Source organism: Phlebotomus argentipes, unplaced genomic scaffold, assembly GCF_947086385.1.
Source record: "Phlebotomus argentipes unplaced genomic scaffold, Phlebotomus argentipes genome assembly contig_35, whole genome shotgun sequence".
NCBI classification, from domain to species: Eukaryota; Metazoa; Arthropoda; class Insecta; order Diptera; family Psychodidae; genus Phlebotomus; species Phlebotomus argentipes.
In genome coordinates, this window is record NW_026776193.1 from 158,650 (window position 1) to 176,083 (window position 17,434).

The 17,434-nt window shown below is 44.6% G+C and overlaps 5 protein-coding genes across 5 annotated transcripts; 3 read left to right on the plus strand and 2 right to left on the minus strand.

The window, feature by feature from the left end:
* The first annotated feature begins 70 nt into the window (after positions 1 to 70).
* LOC132264451 (actin-related protein 2/3 complex subunit 4) lies at positions 71 to 861 on the plus strand. The gene is made up of 2 exons (XM_059764669.1): positions 71 to 206; positions 273 to 861. Exons 1-2 carry the CDS (start codon positions 173 to 175, stop codon positions 743 to 745), a joined length of 507 nt encoding a protein of 168 aa, XP_059620652.1. The 5' UTR covers positions 71 to 172; the 3' UTR covers positions 746 to 861.
* A 3-nt stretch (positions 862 to 864) lies between these two features.
* LOC132264448 (uncharacterized) lies at positions 865 to 1,905 on the minus strand. The gene is made up of 2 exons (XM_059764664.1): positions 1,535 to 1,905; positions 865 to 1,473 (listed from the first exon to the last, which is right to left on the minus strand). Exons 1-2 carry the CDS (start codon positions 1,686 to 1,688, stop codon positions 872 to 874), a joined length of 756 nt encoding a protein of 251 aa, XP_059620647.1. The 5' UTR covers positions 1,689 to 1,905; the 3' UTR covers positions 865 to 871.
* Positions 1,906 to 2,274: 369 nt separating this feature from the next.
* On the plus strand, positions 2,275 to 15,431 carry LOC132264444 (guanine nucleotide exchange factor subunit Rich-like). Its single transcript, XM_059764661.1, has 17 exons — positions 2,275 to 2,553; positions 2,614 to 2,721; positions 2,788 to 3,121; positions 3,335 to 3,468; positions 3,539 to 3,630; positions 3,693 to 4,476; positions 4,588 to 5,071; positions 6,246 to 6,337; positions 10,166 to 10,388; positions 11,372 to 11,481; positions 11,568 to 11,699; positions 11,783 to 11,878; positions 12,093 to 12,236; positions 12,811 to 12,925; positions 12,990 to 14,184; positions 14,244 to 14,418; positions 14,478 to 15,431. Exons 1-17 carry the CDS (start codon positions 2,410 to 2,412, stop codon positions 14,679 to 14,681), a joined length of 4,566 nt encoding a protein of 1,521 aa, XP_059620644.1. The 5' UTR covers positions 2,275 to 2,409; the 3' UTR covers positions 14,682 to 15,431.
* LOC132264449 (charged multivesicular body protein 2b-like) lies at positions 15,326 to 16,460 on the minus strand. The gene is made up of 3 exons (XM_059764667.1): positions 16,304 to 16,460; positions 15,802 to 16,191; positions 15,326 to 15,740 (listed from the first exon to the last, which is right to left on the minus strand). The coding sequence occupies exons 1-3, from the start codon at positions 16,341 to 16,343 to the stop codon at positions 15,529 to 15,531; spliced, it is 642 nt and encodes a 213-aa protein (XP_059620650.1). The 5' UTR covers positions 16,344 to 16,460; the 3' UTR covers positions 15,326 to 15,528.
* Positions 16,461 to 16,526: 66 nt separating this feature from the next.
* On the plus strand, positions 16,527 to 17,406 carry LOC132264450 (actin-related protein 2/3 complex subunit 3-like). Its single transcript, XM_059764668.1, has 2 exons — positions 16,527 to 16,659; positions 16,766 to 17,406. The coding sequence occupies exons 1-2, from the start codon at positions 16,654 to 16,656 to the stop codon at positions 17,291 to 17,293; spliced, it is 534 nt and encodes a 177-aa protein (XP_059620651.1). The 5' UTR covers positions 16,527 to 16,653; the 3' UTR covers positions 17,294 to 17,406.
* The last annotated feature ends 28 nt before the right edge of the window (positions 17,407 to 17,434 follow it).

Consider the following 17,434-nt stretch of genomic DNA (forward strand, 5'->3'; position numbering starts at 1 on the left):
CAAAATATTTTTCTACACTTTCACAGCGTGAATTTGCGACGTGTTTGTAAAAAGCAAGAAGTCGGAAAGTTCTCCGAAAGTGTGTGTCATTCATGGGATTGACCTGCTCCGGAAGCCCGTATCTCTCGAGGTGTGGTGGAAAATTGTGTGAAAGAGCCTGAGAAACAGCCCAATGGCTGCCACCCTGAAGCCCTACCTGACCGCCGGTGAGTGTGCCTTCGTGTCCAGGTCGAAATCCCTCCGCTGACTTGGCTTTCTTGCCTCCCGCACAGTTCGTCACACGCTGACGGCGGCGATGTGTCTGTCCAACTTCTCCTCCCAGGTCGTGGAGCGGCACAACAAGCCCGAGGTGGAGGTGAAGAGCAGCAAGGAGCTGCTGCTCACGCCCGTGGTGATCTCGCGGAACGAGAAGGAGCGCGTGCTGATTGAGACCAGCGTGAATTCCGTGCGCGTGAGCATCGCCGTGAAGCAGGCGGACGAGATCGAGAAGATCCTCTGCCACAAGTTCACGCGCTTCATGATGATGCGCGCGGAGAACTTCATCATCTTGCGCCGGAAGCCCATCGACGGCTACGACATCAGCTTCCTGATCACCAACTTCCACACTGAGCAGATGTACAAGCACAAGCTCGTGGACTTTGTCATCCACTTCATGGAGGAAATCGACAAGGAGATCAGCGAGATGAAGCTGGCCGTGAACGCCAGGGCGAGGATCTGCTCTGAGGAGTTCCTCAAGCGCTTCTAGACACACACACAGGCATTTCCTTCAACACCAGTTGTATTCCGCAATCTTTTGTATTGGTACTGTTCAGTTCTACACATAAATTATATCGAGAGACGAAAGAAAACCAGGGAAACACTTAAACATAAACTACTCATCGGGATAGAGTATGTCGTCCAGGAGCGCGAGCACCTTGCGCCGAAAGCCACTCATCTGTTTGTCCGTCATCTGCTCCATCTCGGGCATCAGACTCAGCAGGAAGAGCTTGCGCGGATTCTCTGTTTCGGGGGTGAATTTCCGCTTCTGCGACTTCACCTCGCTCAGGTTGATTGAGTAGGTTTCGTTCTCCGTGTCGATCTCCTGCATGATGCTGCGGATCAGCCGCTTCTTGTCCGTGGAGTCGCCGGGCGTGGTGGTGGAGGACTGCACGTAGGGCTCCTCCAGCACCACTTCGTACTCCTCGCAGTCGCGCTGCTCCTCGCTCGGATCCGGCTTCACTCGTCGGCCGCGCAGCACGCGCTTCTTCGCCGACTCCTCTTCCTCATCTGTGTTCTTGCTGTCCAGATTGTCCTCCTCGTCCGCGGCACTCTTCACCACCTGATACGGCACGGTCATCTTCACGAACGGCATGATGAACTTCATCTCGTCCATCAGATAGTATCGACACTTCAGCGTCTGTCCGTTCTGCTCCGCCTTCAGCTTCCGCAGGAACACCGTTCGCAGGTTCCGCCACTTGTCGCGGATGTTCTGGGCTGAAATGACAAGCACACATTGAACTCCTGCACCCTCCTCCAGGCAGTGGGAGAGCCTCACGATTGTCGCCCATCTCGTCGGCGATCTTCTTCCACACTTTCTCAATGAACTCCCTGTCCGAGTACTCAGACATCCCGAAGTCGTACAGGCAGGGATTCTGCTTCACCAGCCGCACGAGGCGCACGTTCTCCTGATGCTCTCTGTGCCTGACCATGATTCTACAGCGTCAAAACACCGCGAGGATATGCAAAATACACTTTGTTATTATTTTCCAAAGCGGACATCAAGAGTGCGGAATGACAAGGCGATGACAGGGCGGCAACTCCGGAAATTGTCGTCCGAAAGAGGGATAATTTTTGAACAGCAACGGTTGTGCGTGTTTCCTTCAATTTCTCCCTTTTCCGCTTTTCTCGACCATCAATGGATAAGTTAATGACTTTAGGAAGACTTCTTGTGTATGTGATTATTGATAATTGCGAAAATAGATACTTCTTTATTCAGAAATGCTTATTTTCAATGTCTTTCTTTCACATCCAAGTGATGGCAGCACTTGCGGACCCCATAAGAATCCTCTTGAAATTTTCATATGAAAAATTTCCAACGATCATGTGATTTTTTTTCACATCAATGTCTCTTATTAGATAAGATAACGAGTAGAATTCATTTTCTTAAAGTTAAAACATCATGATATTATATTAGAAAACTTTCTTCCCACATCTTCGTGTTGACAAAGACATTAGACACTTCCGCTGACTGGAGCGGAACATTCGCACACCGTCGAGGAACGTGGCAATAGTTGTTTGCGGGGTTTCGCAAGAAAAGTGGTGTCAATAATAAATAAAGAGGTTTTCTCGTGTGTGCAAGTGATATTGTAACGAAAGATGTGATTTCCCTGCAATAGGAGTGTGGAAAGTGTTGTATAAACAATCGCGACAATGTATTTCCCGGTTGGCTGGCCTAAAATACTCGATATCGCGGAAACGGCGAATGGTTGTCAATTGCTGAAGATTTGTTGTGACCGAGTTAAGATTCTCTTTGCCATTCTCACGGAAGACAGCCTGAGAATATGGTACACAAAGGTAATGTCCGCGAGATTCCCACGCCACGTAGAGATGATGAGTAATTGCGCCCCATTTCAGCCGTGCGTCCCAATTGTCTGCCATCGTCGGGATGCAAAATCGATAGAGAAACATGGCCGGAATATGCTGGTGGAGTGGAAGCCCGATTCCAGCATGCTCGTGATTGTGGTGAGTCCGGAAGTGCATTCCGCCTGGCCACGGCCCCAGAGTGACCCTCTTTTCCCCTGCTTGCAGACAGAGGACGGCACGCTGCTGCTCTTCAGCCTGGGAGTCGTCGACACGCCCAAGGGAATCTACAACCAGATCGACTCGCCGTTCCAGAACTTGCGCCGCGACAGCGCCGAGCTGTTCGTGAAGGAGACAATTCCCTCGCTCACGCTCACGCTGTCCCACGAAGTGGCACTCTTCGTACCGGTCACCTGCGTGTCCTGCGTCAGCATCTCCCAGATGATGGTCGCCACGGAGTCCGGAAAGGTGCTGCGCATCCGCTGGGATGGCGTGGAGGAGCGCGACTTCTCGCTTGACCTCAAGCGCATCCCCTTCAGTGTGAACCAGCAAGTTAGCTACGGTGAGTTAAAGGCCAGGAGAAGAAGAGAATCAACTTTCGCTCAGATCCAGGCCGAAAATCGATGAGAGCAGTGATTCTTGGCAGGAGAAATGCATGAATTTTGCAAAATCTACTCCAATTGGAACATTATCCGTTCCTAATAGGAAGTTTTCCTGGTGCTGCAGAGTAATTCAGAGAGTTTCATGGCTAATTTAGTGTATTTATCCTTTGCAGCTGTGCCAATTTTAGAGGATAAAGTTCACATAACTTCGATGGACTATTCGCCACTCGTGGGCGGTTTTGCCATCACACTCAACGATGGTCGAGCGGCTTTTCTCACGGCGAACAACCTCAAGTTTGACCCAAACGTACGTGAAATAATCTATTGTTCGATGTACATGAAAATGCCTTCATGAAGCTCATTGTTTTCTCTTGCAGCAAGTTCAAGGAATATGGGCTCAAAACATCGACGATGCGAGTTGCGCTACGATAAATCACAAATACCGCTTGATAGCGTTCGGGCGCAAGAAGTAATTTGTCCATGTCAACTAGTTGCTCGTCAGTTTGTCTCTAATTAATTTGTTTCTTGCAGTTCGCAGGCTGTTGTGTACACGATAGATGACTTAACTGGTGGCCTAGAATTGTCGCATGCTCTAATTCTGAGTGCCAAAGACTTTCCGGGCTCGCCTGGCGCCGTGCGGGAGATGAAATGGACTCCGGATGGATGTGCAGTGGTGCTTTCGTGGTGCAAAGGCGGGATTTCGTTGTGGAGCACTTTTGGGTCGACGCTCATGTGCTCCTTGGGTTGGGATTATGGACTGAATGTGGATCTGGCCAAGCACAATCCCCTGGACATCCAGTCGATGGACTGGTCAACGGAGGGCTATCAGTTGTTCATGGTGCGACACACGAATGCCCAGGAAGTGGACGGAGACAACGCATCGACGGCGGAGCCTTCGCGATCGCTGCTCGTGCTGGACTTTGTCAAGAGCTCAATGTCCGTGAATCCGTGCATGAGCTTCCACTCGCACCTGTTGCTGCAGGGCGACGACAAGCTGTACATGAATCAGGGCGAGAGTCTCCGCAATATTCACTACAACTCACGCAGCTACGGCACAGATCTGCGCACATTCGACTCGCCGTTCTACACGGGCTGCAAGCAGACCAACTTCTTCGCCACATCCTACAGCATCTGCACGACGAGTTACATAAACGATGGTGAGATCAAGCGTGTGGCCAATGATGATGCCATGTATCATTCGGATGACTATGAGCTGGGAAAATCACTGCAAGTCACCAGCATATTGTCGGAGAGCAAACACTGGATCGTTGTGCAACTTCCCACAGCTTATATGGCCAGCAATTGGCCAATTCGAGTGAGTTTCGCCATGATTAAGATAGGGAATATAATACATTGCATGCCGACAACATATAATTTGACGATTTAATTCATCTCTCTCTGTTTCTCTCCCGCCCCGAAAATACAGTACAGTGCAATCGACAAGAGCGGAGTGAATTTGGCTGTGGCCGGTCGACTGGGCTTCGCGCTCTACTCCCTCGGCACGCGCAAGTGGAAGCTGTTCGGCAATGAGACGCAGGAGAAGGACTTTGTCGTCACCGGGGGACTGCTGTGGTGGAATGAGTTCATCATCATGGGATGCTACAGCATGGTGGGCCACAGTGACGAGTTGCGACTGTATCCGAAGGACGCGAAGCTGGACAATCGCTTCGCGAAGATCATTCCCTCCAGTGCACCGGTGGTGCTGATCAATCTCTACAAGGATCAACTGATTGTCTTCACCAATGACGGCTTCGTCACGAGCTTCGCAATAACACGCCACGATGCCCAAACTGTGGATCTCACAACATTCCGTCTGTACGATATCAGAGGACTTTGCGTCCATCCGGCGTGCATTGTGTCAGTGACGATGACCAATTTGAAAAATGAAAGCATTCCGCGAGTCAATCAAGGTGAGAAATCCCTTAAAATGCTTGTTAGAATATCAACTCTATCAACTCTAGAATGTCAACTCTTGCCTCTGTCTAAAGGTTAAGAGAGGCAGAGAGACTGTGTTTGAACATTCTCTGCGTGATCTCAAGGAAATGATTGCCACAAAAATTTCAATTACACGCCTATATCTTGTATGATTTACCACATGACAAATTGGCTCGTGAAATTGGGCAAGAAGCAATCAGAGAAACGCTGATACAAATCATTTACAAACAAGATTTCCGAACGGATAAAGTCGTGCAGCACAATATGAAGCCCTACAACTGACCCAATTCCGTGAATACCTTTGCCATAATTACACTTTTCCTTTCGTTAAGCGCGAGCATTGCGCTTGAGGTGAGACACACTGCATTAGCGAGAGAGTGTTTTTGAGTTGTTGGAATGTTACTTCGCAGCTTCACTCTTGTCTTCAACGCGAAGCAATGTCGCGAAATCGTGAAACTGAGTGTGGAAAATGAGCAATTATATGGAGTTAAGCATGTTATTGAACTAATTTGGGTGTTTTTTTTTCAATTAAAGTACCTAAAAGTCAATTTATTATAGATTTCGTCTTATGAATTTTTGAAAAGCTTTTTATTTATTCTTTGAAATGTCTCAAAAATTGCAGTCAAACGCAGAAAACGCCTTTTCAGGAAATAATTTTTGATTTTCTGAATTATCCTTAAGTGTTTTTTACACTTTGAATGATTATTTCTCATATCTTTTAAATTCTTTTCACTTGTAAAGCATGAAAAGTTGATTTTTTAGAACTTGTTTGGATAAAATCAACTCGAAAACTATTAAAAATTGACTTTGGAAAGTAATATTTTCAGATTTTCCATTAATTTTGCCATATTTTAGTCAAAAATTCTAATAAATACAAATAAAATCAACTGAAATATTCACAAAATAATAAATACAGAGCAATATTTGCACTTTATCGGACGATTTGAAGGCGTTTTGAAGTAAATTTGGCAAATTTCGCAGCTTTAATAACGCTAAATTTTGATCTTTAGTCACATTGAGAAAAACTCTTGCAAAATGCCAATCTTGATATTCCATTTCAAGTTGAGACACTTTAAAATCTCAGCTCCTCATAAGCTAAACCTCGCAGATGCTTATCTTATGCATTTTGTGTCTGTTTGTGTCTTTCAGCGAGTCAACAATCTGAGACCCTGATCTTGAACGTTTCGGGGCGGCTGTTGATGGTGCAGAAGGAGAATAATGGGAATACATGTGAACATCTGGTGAGTTTGATATGTCCTTTTTTTATTTACGCTTTTCTCATTCGTATTTTTTTTTTATCATCAAGTATAAAAAAGAGAGTATTGTATTGGGATACAGAAGAAGAATAGATGGTAGAATGCTCGAAGGATTTGTCGATAGGCCTGAAGAGTGGGTAATGAGAGTGATTTATCACAAGTAGAACACAAGCTAGTGATCACATCTGCGGGGATGGCGCGCCTAGTAGTGGTGTCCGTGGTAGTCGTGGTGGTGGGGAACGTAGTGGTGCACGGCGTGTCCGACCTTCTTCACCGTGGCGTGGAATCCGGTGTGAGGATCCGCCGTGTAGTCGACGACGCGCTTGGTGCCATCGGGCTCGTACAGGGAGTAGGAGCCGGTGACGTGGTGTCCGTCGCTGTGCTCCCAGGCCTCCTTGTGGTCACCGGTGTGGGGATCCTTCACGGCGTAGCCGAATTTGTACTGGGCAGGAGCCTGCGAACGAGCAAACAACCGTGATTGTTATCCTGCAAATTCACCACACTCTGTGATCTTACGTGATGGTCCTCATGGTGATCGTAGTGATGATCGTATCCACCGTAGCCGCCGTGGTGATGATCCACGTGCTGGTTGAAGTGTGCGTAGCTCTCGGCGTGTCCTGGGAAGGCGCTCACAGCCACGGCGAGGAGGACTAAGCAGCAGATGACCTGCAAGAGAATTGTTTGAGCGTTCCTTCGACTTCCTCTTCTCTCAATGTAAATCCAGATTCTATTATCCACTAGAAGAGTTCTCTTCACCTGATAGGATTGCATTTTGGCAAGATTATTTTAACACAAGACTTTGCGCACGCTGGTGTGATTTAGTTGTGAACTATTCCGATGCGGACACTTGACTGTTTTGATGGAAACACGTACAAGTGCTTTTATACCTGTAAAGTCGGTGTTTTTCAACGTTTGGTTCCCAAACGGAGGAGAGTGAATTTTAACATACACCACATAGATTATGTCCGTTGTGCAGCAGCATAGAAAGTTTTGAAATACACTTGGCAATAAAATAATATATTGCGAGCGCGCGCGCACTCTCAGACAATAGTCCAGCCGTCCGTGGACTTATCGGAAGTTGTACAAATACATTCGATTGGGAGAGAGAATTGCTGGTGTGTTTTGGCACACACATTGCGCACAGACACTGTATTCTCTGTCTCATGCTGCTCTCTTTCTTATTAAATGATTTTAATTGAGTTCAAAAAAGTTGCATAAGACTTCTTGTGTGTGTTTTGGTCTCTGTTTGTTTGGCTTTTTGCCTTAACACACAATCCAAAGCCACACAATATCGATCGATTCCCAAGGAGACACATCCGATAAATGTAACACAACGCGACTTGTGGCCAATGGTTTTTCTTCGTCAGTTCATCCAGATCGGCTGCGGAGACACAATTCTTGAACTATATTAACAATAAGTTAACCCATTCCAGATTGACAGTGTCAGAAAATTAGTCCTTCATTTGCCAAATTCAATACATTTGATGTCATGCTTAAGTTTGCTTATTGTTCTATTGCCAAAATCAATCCTCACGTTTCTTATACAATTGTAATTCCACTTTGAAAGCTTGGAACGCTTTTGGGATATCCTTGAGTGCCCAAAAAAGATTCTTGTGAGGCTTTTATCCGAGACATCAACCAGAAATCAAGATTTCAAGATAACAAGAATCCTTGACTGTCTTGGAAAATTTGTACTTTTCAAAGGGTAACAACACCATAAACTTCCTAAGCTTTGACAATCATGAGTTAATGCAGTGTTTGCTCACGTAATATGCGGACAAACAGTGGCGCATGCAATTGTACAAAGTGTATTATCGCATTGACATCGAAGAAAGTCGCCCCTCAACATATATGACACCACGGAATATGATCATAGCGCGATTATGCTTCAGTGAGGCGTAAAGTGTGCACTGATCTACGGATTTGGGCACCACAGATATTGTGTGTACTTCATCTTCTCCACTTCATAACATGACACTCGATATGTAATTAATCGCTTTCCTCCTTCAATCGTTACATGGCAATGGAGAAAGAGAGACACACAAAGTTACAAAAATCTCTATTACATTTAATTGTTTTTCTGGCTTCTTTCCTTCTTTATTTTTTCGTTTGCCTCTTCATGGCATTGCATGTATCATTTGACTTGCATAAGTTCCATGGGCTGTATTTTAGTGGGTACCTTAATTATGCTCAGTGTGTGGTCACCTAATTAATTTTTTCTTCTCTCTATTCTGTGTCGAATTAGTTATTTTCGTTGATTTCTTAATAATATCTTATGAGTGGAAAAATGGCTAAAAATACCAAACAATGTGACATGCAAAAAGAAGTGTTTTGAGAGGCAAAAAGACTTTCTGTGGCACTTTTACATGATCTTGAGAGGTGTTTTATCAGTGCAATGCACCGAAATAAAAGTAAAGCTCAAAACATGGACAGAGAAACTGCGTGAGAATATTATGATTATCATGTTGAATAATGTTGTGAGTGAAAATTTTAGAGTTCCCAAAAATTATGTCACTGGCAGAAATAATGATTAACGATGGTCGTACTTGGGAGAAGAAGCATACTTTGTGACATAATTTCCATGTGAAAGCAACACACTTTGGCAGATTATTTGGTGAAGTTTATGGGAATTGTCCCACATTTTCTAAGGGTTGCGCGCAAACATCCTATGTCAAGGCATTATGCAATCCAGTGGATATTATTAGCATAATATGTAATATGTAAGTCAGTGTGTTATAATAATGATAAAAGACTAGTGAACCATATTTTTTCGTTTGGATGAATTGAAGCACGTGATTTTATGTACATATATATCGAGATACTTGATCGACAAATTGGCAATTTGTCGATATATTATTAATGCCGAGGCACAATTGCAATTTTACATGGCAGAGTTTGCTATTTTATGCATATATTGCATGCTGTGGAAGTGAATCAAATCATGATGCAGCAGCAAAAGTGGCGGCAATGCTGCAGAATGGTCAATTCTTGTGGGCAAATGAAGAGATTAATCATTCACACTCTGGGCATTGGAATGCATTTTATGGGGGATTAAAAGCTTGTTTCATTGAGAGACTTGTGTTTATATATTCTTGAGAAAGTGAGTCAATTTTAATGAGTCCGAAGGAGAATTGAGAAAGATTAACATAGGAAAAGTGAGGGTAAAAAAGCTCACAGCCATGGCTCAAGTGTTGTTGTGAAGGAAAAAAAAATTTAACACACTTATTACCCTATATATGGAATGTTTATTGGGGGATTTTACAGACTCCCAAGAATCTGTAAAGTCATTTCGAAGTGTGGGCATGAGCTTGTAGTATTTTCTGCTGGATTACAACGAAAATTATGTGCACAGAGAGAGAGAGAGAAAAAAATGATCTCTTGTAGACACAAAGTGAGATAATGATACATAAAGATAAAGTACAAGAGAATATGTAATTTGAAATTATGAAATTCCTCCTGGCCGAGAGAGAGACGCCAAATGCCTGATTTTATGGCCTCCAACGGAACCTTTCTTCTTGCAAGAGCGCCGCATGTGCGCGGGAGATTGCATAATGCCGGATAAGTGGAGGTGCAAGATATTGTGGTTATTGTATTTTAGAGGTTTATGGTTCACTTTGTGGTACTGCTGACCAAATTGCATTATGCTGTATAGACTCAAAAGAGGCCCTAATGGGTAACATAACACTTTCGCTGTGGAATGTTAATTGAGTGAATTCCACACCGCTTGTGTACATTTTCATCTGTGTAATATATTTATAATGGAATAATTGCTGTAAATTCATAATATATCATTAATTGATTGTCTTCTGCCAGACATCAACTTGCCTGGCATCGTGTGTTGAGTGCATTTGGCTGTCGGACTCACACAAGACGCACCTCAAGGAGTCTCTGTGGCTCTTCTGCGGCGGACACGGCATGCGAGTGTGGCTGCCTGTCTTCCCGCGGCGCGAAGGCGACTCTGGCCATCGGAGTCACAGGCACACATTCATGTCCAGAAGGATCATGCTCTCCTTCACGCTGCGTGTTTATCCACTGGGTGAGTGGCAAAAATCCCTTATTAAGCTGATATTTTAGCTTAAAAGTGCTGAGATTTTAGCAAACCTTGAGCAAAAAGTGCTAAGACGAAGTATGAAAACGGAATCAATAAGGATATCCAATTTCCTGCTGTTTTCTGGACCAAGGGACTTGCAAGACGTTCGAATTAATTGATCAAAACACGATTCCTCGATATTTTTCCCAGTTTTTTATGGGTCTCAGTCTTATAAAGAACAATAAACACCTGAAAATATTTATTTATTTCCTCTAAATGCTTTTAAACACAAGAATCTTTATGGTGAAAACACAGCATTTTGCTCATACCATCTCGGTTCGGTCCCGTCAGATTCCCTTCAGAATTTTGGTCTGCAGATCAACTTTTGGCGCCTTCACACAATCCGATTTTCTCCACAATGATGGCTCATTATGGACGAAATCAATTAATTTTTGAGTTTTTTCCACACTTAAATTCATTTCATTGACGATTTCCTCGATTTTCCGTATGAAATTTGTCTATTTTGACCATTTTGACAGCAAGCGCATTGTCAGACACGTCAAACTCAAATTCAGCGCGGGTTGCCCAACGTAAAATCTGCAGGCACACACTTGATATAAAAATGTTGTGAGCAGGAAGGAAAATACACGATTCGTGTGGGGAAGAAAGAGATGAACTAAAACAATTGTCCAATGACAAAAGCTACGTTTTCACCATTAATTTCTCAGCGCAAATTGTATTGATTTAATTGTATCGGTTCTCATACAAAAATGGCTTCTTGCAATTTTCTGGCAAGGTTTTGCATGATGCGACATCTATGTATTTAAGTACGCATCAGAACTTTGACTGGTCACCGCTAATATCGCTAGTTTTCTTACTAAATTTGCTCAGAATTAAGCAGAACAACGCTAAAACCTTAGCAGTTTTAATCTCAATTTTGAGATCTTAGAATTTTGTAAATTTTTATGTTTTCAACCCCTAATTTCCAGTGATCCTCTTCGAAGATGCAATAATTCTGGGCGTGGAGAATGACACAGTTCTGTACACGAGCGACTCTAGTCTTCACTTTTCCCTCCCATTTTGCGTACTTGAGAGAACGGTAATGATCCATAGCTGAGCACTGTTTTAATCTGATTTGTATTCACAAATGTGTCTTGTGCTTCTTGACTTTCCTTTTTTCTCCAGAGTCAAGTATATTTGCATCAGATACTCCGCCAATTGATTCGACGCAATCTCGGCTACAATGCCTGGGAGATTGCCCGCAGTTGTACAAATTTGCCATATTTTCCGCATTCTCTGGAACTACTCTTGCACGAAGTGAGTTGATGATTATCTATTGTGCAAATGGATGGAAAATTGACTGGGGAATTGAGTGTGCATTTATCATGCCTTAATTGCAGGTTCTCGAGGAGGAGGCCACGAGCAAGGAGCCCATTCCTGACGCCCTGCTGCCCAGTGTGTTGGAGTTCATACAAGAGTTTCCCGTCTATTTGCAGGTAAAGAAAATTTGGCGGGGGCTCATAAATATGAGATGCATTACGATTTTGGTAAATTATAGGCCTTCATACATTTTTAATGACGCTTGAAGGATTGCCAAAAGTTGTAATTTTCACACGAATAATTCGAGGCTATATTTTGATGGATTGTCCCAAAAATGGGCGCAAATTGGTGTGATTTTCTCAACCACAAATTGCACTTCTCTGTTTCCAGACTGTTGTTCAGTGTGCTCGCAAGACGGAAATTGCCCTCTGGCCGTATCTCTTTGCCACTGCTGGAAAGCCAAAAGATCTCTTTCAACAGTGTCTGGCATCGAAGCAACTCGAGACGGCGGCCAGTTATCTCATCATCCTGCAAGTGAGTCCCTTTTTGGCGCTTCACTGACTGCCAAATTGACCCATTTCATGGCCGTTTTGCTATTATTTGCGATATATTTCAACAAAATTACCACTCTTGTTCATTGAATTCACATTTTTTTTCTTTCTTTACGTAAAACCATAACGAAATGGTTGCAATGAATTTAATGATCTTCAAATTATTGTGTGTGTTTGTGTGTAAATCGTGGAGATCTACTTTTCTTGTTAATGCATCGTGCGCATGACCTTCAAGAAGAGAAGATATTTTTTTTTATGTAACCTTCATTGCCAATTATTTAATGTGAAATTTTATGAGTTATAATTTTTGAGTTATGCGTCAGGAAATGTGGTTGTTTTTTTGGCTCTTGTGTGGCTATTAATTTCGTAAAAATGTTAAAACTCTCGCATAATCTCAATAAGTGCGTAATTTATTTGTTTTTTAAAAGTGATTGCAAAAAATCCTCTCAAAATTTTCGATGCTTGTTTTGCAGCATTTGCAGTTTTGTGAATGATTATTTCATAAGATGGTCATAAATATTTCGCTTGGTTGAAAGTAGTAAAACTGTTTGTTGCAGAATTTAGAGCCGTCATCAATTAGTCGGCAATACGCGACTTTGCTGCTGGACACGGCCTTGGAGCAGAGTAAGTGGGAGTTGGCGCGAGATCTGGTGCGCTTCCTGCGAGCAATTGGTGAGTTTGCAGCCCAAAGAATGCGAAAAACACAGTCTTTGATGTGTTTTCTTCATCTCTGCAGATCCAAATGATGTGGAATCGCCGCGAACGTCATTCGTGATGGGCCAGAAGTTGGGCCTCAGCTCACCGACGACTCCCGTGAGTCCCAATGCGGAGGATTTGAGCCTGATTATGGGCTCAATGGCGCGCGGTCGAAGCTTCTCCACCACGATGAATCCCAAACAGCAGCCCGGAGAGCCGAATCTGAACACATCGCCGAACAGTACAAAGGAGAAGACGCCGCCGTCTTCGGTGACGGTGCAGAAGAGGAAGAAAAGCATGCCGCACACGCAGAAGGAGAAGGACTCGTCCACGGCGGAGGACTTCTTCATCGACGTGATCCTGCAGCGGCACGCCAGGCGATTGCTGCAGGAGCGGAAGCTGGAGGAGTTGGGCTACATGAGTGCTGCGCTGGACTTCCACTTGGTGGGCTGGTTGTCGCGTGAGAAGGACAGAGCGGCGCGCATTGAGGACTTCGTGGCGGCGCTGAAGCAACTACACGAGGATCTGGAGTGGCCAAAGCCGAGTCTGGAGTTGAAACTCAATCCCGATGCTGACAAGTCCAATCAGACGCAAGAGAGTCCGAGTTACTCGCTGCAATCGCTCAAGATTGAGACGAATTTGGGTGCTAGCGATTCGGGATACACAAGTCTTCCTGGCCAGCAGACGTCTCTGGAGATGCCCATGTCGTGCGATGAGGGACATCTGAAGGTGCATCGTCGCGACAGTGGCTCGAAGTTGCTCCTGAAGACCGCCACTGTGAGTGTGGAGGCGAAGCCGAGCGCCAGCAACAATAACGTCGAAGGGCGGAAGCCCAAATTGCCCAGCATTTCCGAGGCTGAGGCGAAATTAGTGCCAATGATGGAGAATATGAGCGTCACGTCGGAGCAGGTGTCGTTCTGGGGCGACGAGAACTCCAATGCCTTCACGCCGGACATCGAGCATCAGGCCTTTGCGAATCCACAGCTGCCCAGTGTTGAGGAGGAGCCAAAGCTCAAGACTGTGTCACACAAGCTGGAGGTGAAGATGCGGTATTTGCTGCAGATCTTCACTGAGGCGGGATGTCTGGAGTTTTCTCTCCTGCTGTCGATTCTGTTGCTGGACGCAGCATCGATTTGTCGCATCACAAATGCCGCCGTCCGGACGGGATCTCTGCAGCTCTGTCGACAGCTGCGCAACGGCCTGAAGGACATCATGCGATGGAGCTTCCAAGAGTGGTGAGAGATCATTTGCTTCTTCCAGTGATTTCCTAAGCTGACTTTGCTTCCTCTTTCAGTCTGGGCTACAGATCTTTCGCCATCACGCTTCAGCCGCAAATCTATCAACTGGACAAGTTTGTGCTGCAGAAGGAATCCATTCCGCCACTGCAGTTCGTCTCCTACAGTCCAACACAGAGCTTCCCAATGACTCAAATTCCCAGTTCTGACAAAGTCGATCCGGCAACAAAGAATGTGAGCATTTGAAGGGTGATTTTGTGAGGATTTCAGTCTGACTTTCGGTGTTTTTGCAGACTCAATCGTCAATTAAAGTGGATCACCAGACGTTCGATCACATGCTGGTGAAGAGCAACAGCGTGGACAGAAGCACAGCGGCGCAGACTGAGTCAATTAGCAGCGATCGTGAGGAATCCACTCAATCCAATCCAGCCAATTCTTCTGTGTTATCTTTCAACGATTTGCCAAAGCCTGAGAGTACTGGTTGTGTCCTAATGTAAATACAAAAATGCAGGAAATTGTGCATAATGTTTAGCAAAAAGTTCTCATTTATATCCTTTCTGTGTGCAATTTTGAGCAATATGTCATTCAATTGAATCCGTTTCTATGTTTAAGCTTCTCAGGAAATTGTGTTGAAGAGAAAAAAAAAATTAATGGAAAATTGTGTCTGTTTTCCTGATCAATCGAAAATATTTTTGCGAAAGATTTTTAAATAATGTGCGGAAGACTTTTTTCGAGCGATTTTCAGTGAAACAGTTTCCGTCCTTTTGCAGAAGAGAAAGAGAACGAAGAGAGAGAGCAAAGTAGCCAAATGATGATTGATTCCCTTGTTTAAATGTTGTCCTGACTGTGGCAGAAATACGTTGAGATTCAATAATGTAGCAATTTTGTGAGAGAACTTACAGAAGACATTCTTTGATAGGTTGGCAGAGAGAGAGTTGCGTTTTAGATGGAAATGAATTTGTTATCTACAATTAATTGGTTAGTGTTGACTTTGTAGAAGCGATAGCGAAGTGAATAATAAGATTTAACAAAGTTTTGTAGAGTAGAACTCTTATTTAAATATAATATTTGCAGAATGAGAAGAGAGAAATTTGGATAATTGCATAATTTATAGGAGATTTCTATAGAGAAAAAACATTGGTAATTTCATATTGACTAACATTCTTTGTTGTCTACATTGTAAATATCAAAATCTCAAGGTAAAATTCTATCCCTTCTCTTAAATAACAATACAAATTTGACTCACAGACATGATCTTTTCTTTTTCTTTGACTCGCGGTGTGAATTTGTGCATTTGCTGGACGAGGATTTTATGTACAGAAGCAGGACGCGGAATGCTTGAAGTTAAGCGGATCGCAATTTCGCCAGTTGGGCTTCAATATCGCGCTCAGTCGTTGCTCTGGAGGATTCGCCAATGGTGCCTGAGATTGCCGATGGAGCCTCTGACATCTTGCCGGACATTTCGATGCCAATCTCATCCAGAACCTTGTTGACAATCTGATCGGATTCCTCTTCGTCTCCAGATTCCGCCAAAATATCGTCCATCGTGTCGTTAACTGCAAAAAAGAAGACTTTCAGCACCAAAGAATCCGGACAATCTCTGCGCCATCAACTCACTCATCTCGTCCGTCATCTCCATCTTCATGTTCGCCTGCTGGAAGGCCCTCATGTCGCCGGCCAGCTTCTCCGGACGCATCACCTTGTTCATGTCGCCCATCGTCTTGGCCGTGGTCGCCATGGCGCCGGACAGAGCGATATTCGCGCCGATTGTCTTGTTCTGGAAGCCGACGCTGGTGATCTTGCTGTTGGCAGCGTACGTGCGATTCTTCTGCTTCCGCAGCTGGATGAGTTGCTTGGCCAGCAGAGTGCAGGCTTCCTTATTCCCCGCCTGAGCATTCTTCTTGATCTCCATCTCCAGCTTCTTCTCCTCCATTTCCAGCTTCTTTCTCTCCCGCTCAATGTCTCTCCCGGCCTTCCTCAGCGCCCTGTCATTCTCGCGCTGTTGCTCTGCAAGACAGATTTTTCACACGCAGAGATTCAAGATCAACCAATGACTCAAAACATGACTCATCTTCAGGAAAGAGATTTATTACCACCATGAAAAACGTGAAAAACTCACCTTTTACCGTTGGTTTCTTGCCAAATAAATTGTTGAACATTGTGAATGAACAGACAAGGCACTATTTTGTCGTACAAAAGTGTAAAATGAAGGATTTCTCAGGAAGATTCCTTCTAATCTTTAGTAAACAAACTTCAACAAACTCCCATTCGCTTCAGCAATTTTGACGGAAAAATGACAATTTCTCATAACCTCACTTTGGAGTGTCCCAAATCCACCCAAATTGTCCCACAATAGAGTTGTTGACCCCCCGCAGTTGATTCATTCATTCTGCGCTCCAGAAAATCACTGAAATCTACTTAAGATACAGTAATTAGCACGCTTTTTCTATCACAGAACGCACAGTCAAGATGCCGGTGAGTGAAACACAGTGAATTTGGCTGGATAAACTGAAAATTTCCCGGTGAATTTCACCTTGTTTGCGAGGGTGTGTCAATGGAGGCTCTCTTATCTCTCTCTCAGGCTTACCACTCACAATTGCGCGACTACTCCCAGTCCCTGGGCAACATGGCCCTGTTGCCACTGAGGACGCAACACAGGGGCCCCGCGCCGGGCACCAACAGTGAGCAGGACATCATTGATGAGGCGCTGTACTACTTCAAAGCCAACATCTTCTTCCGGACGTTCGAGATCAAGTCAGAGGTGGACCGGGTGTTGATCTACGTGACTCTCTACATCACGGAGTGCCTGAAGAAGCTGCAGAGGTGCTCGAACAAGAACCAGGGCCACCAGGAGATGTACTCGCTGGCCATTTCGAAGTTTGACATTCCGGGTGAGGCGGGCTTCCCGCTGAATTCCGTGTACGCGCGTCCGGCGACGAGCCAGGAGGCGGATCTGATGCGCCAGTACTTCCTCCAAATCCGCCAAGAGACTGGGCATCGCGTGTGCGAGAAGGTGTTCTGCGGGGACGACGGAAAGCCAAGTAAGTGGTGGTTGTGCTTCGCCAAGAAGAAATTCATGGACAAATCCCTGTCTGGTCCTGGCCAGTAGACACCACCACGGCCGAGGATGAGTTGCAAAGAGCATTTCAGTATGATATATATGATTTTATTGTCCTATAAGAGTTTTGCAATATACAGTGAATATAAATGTAAAGTAACAAAGTCGCAAGGCTTTTTTCCCTTGAATTTA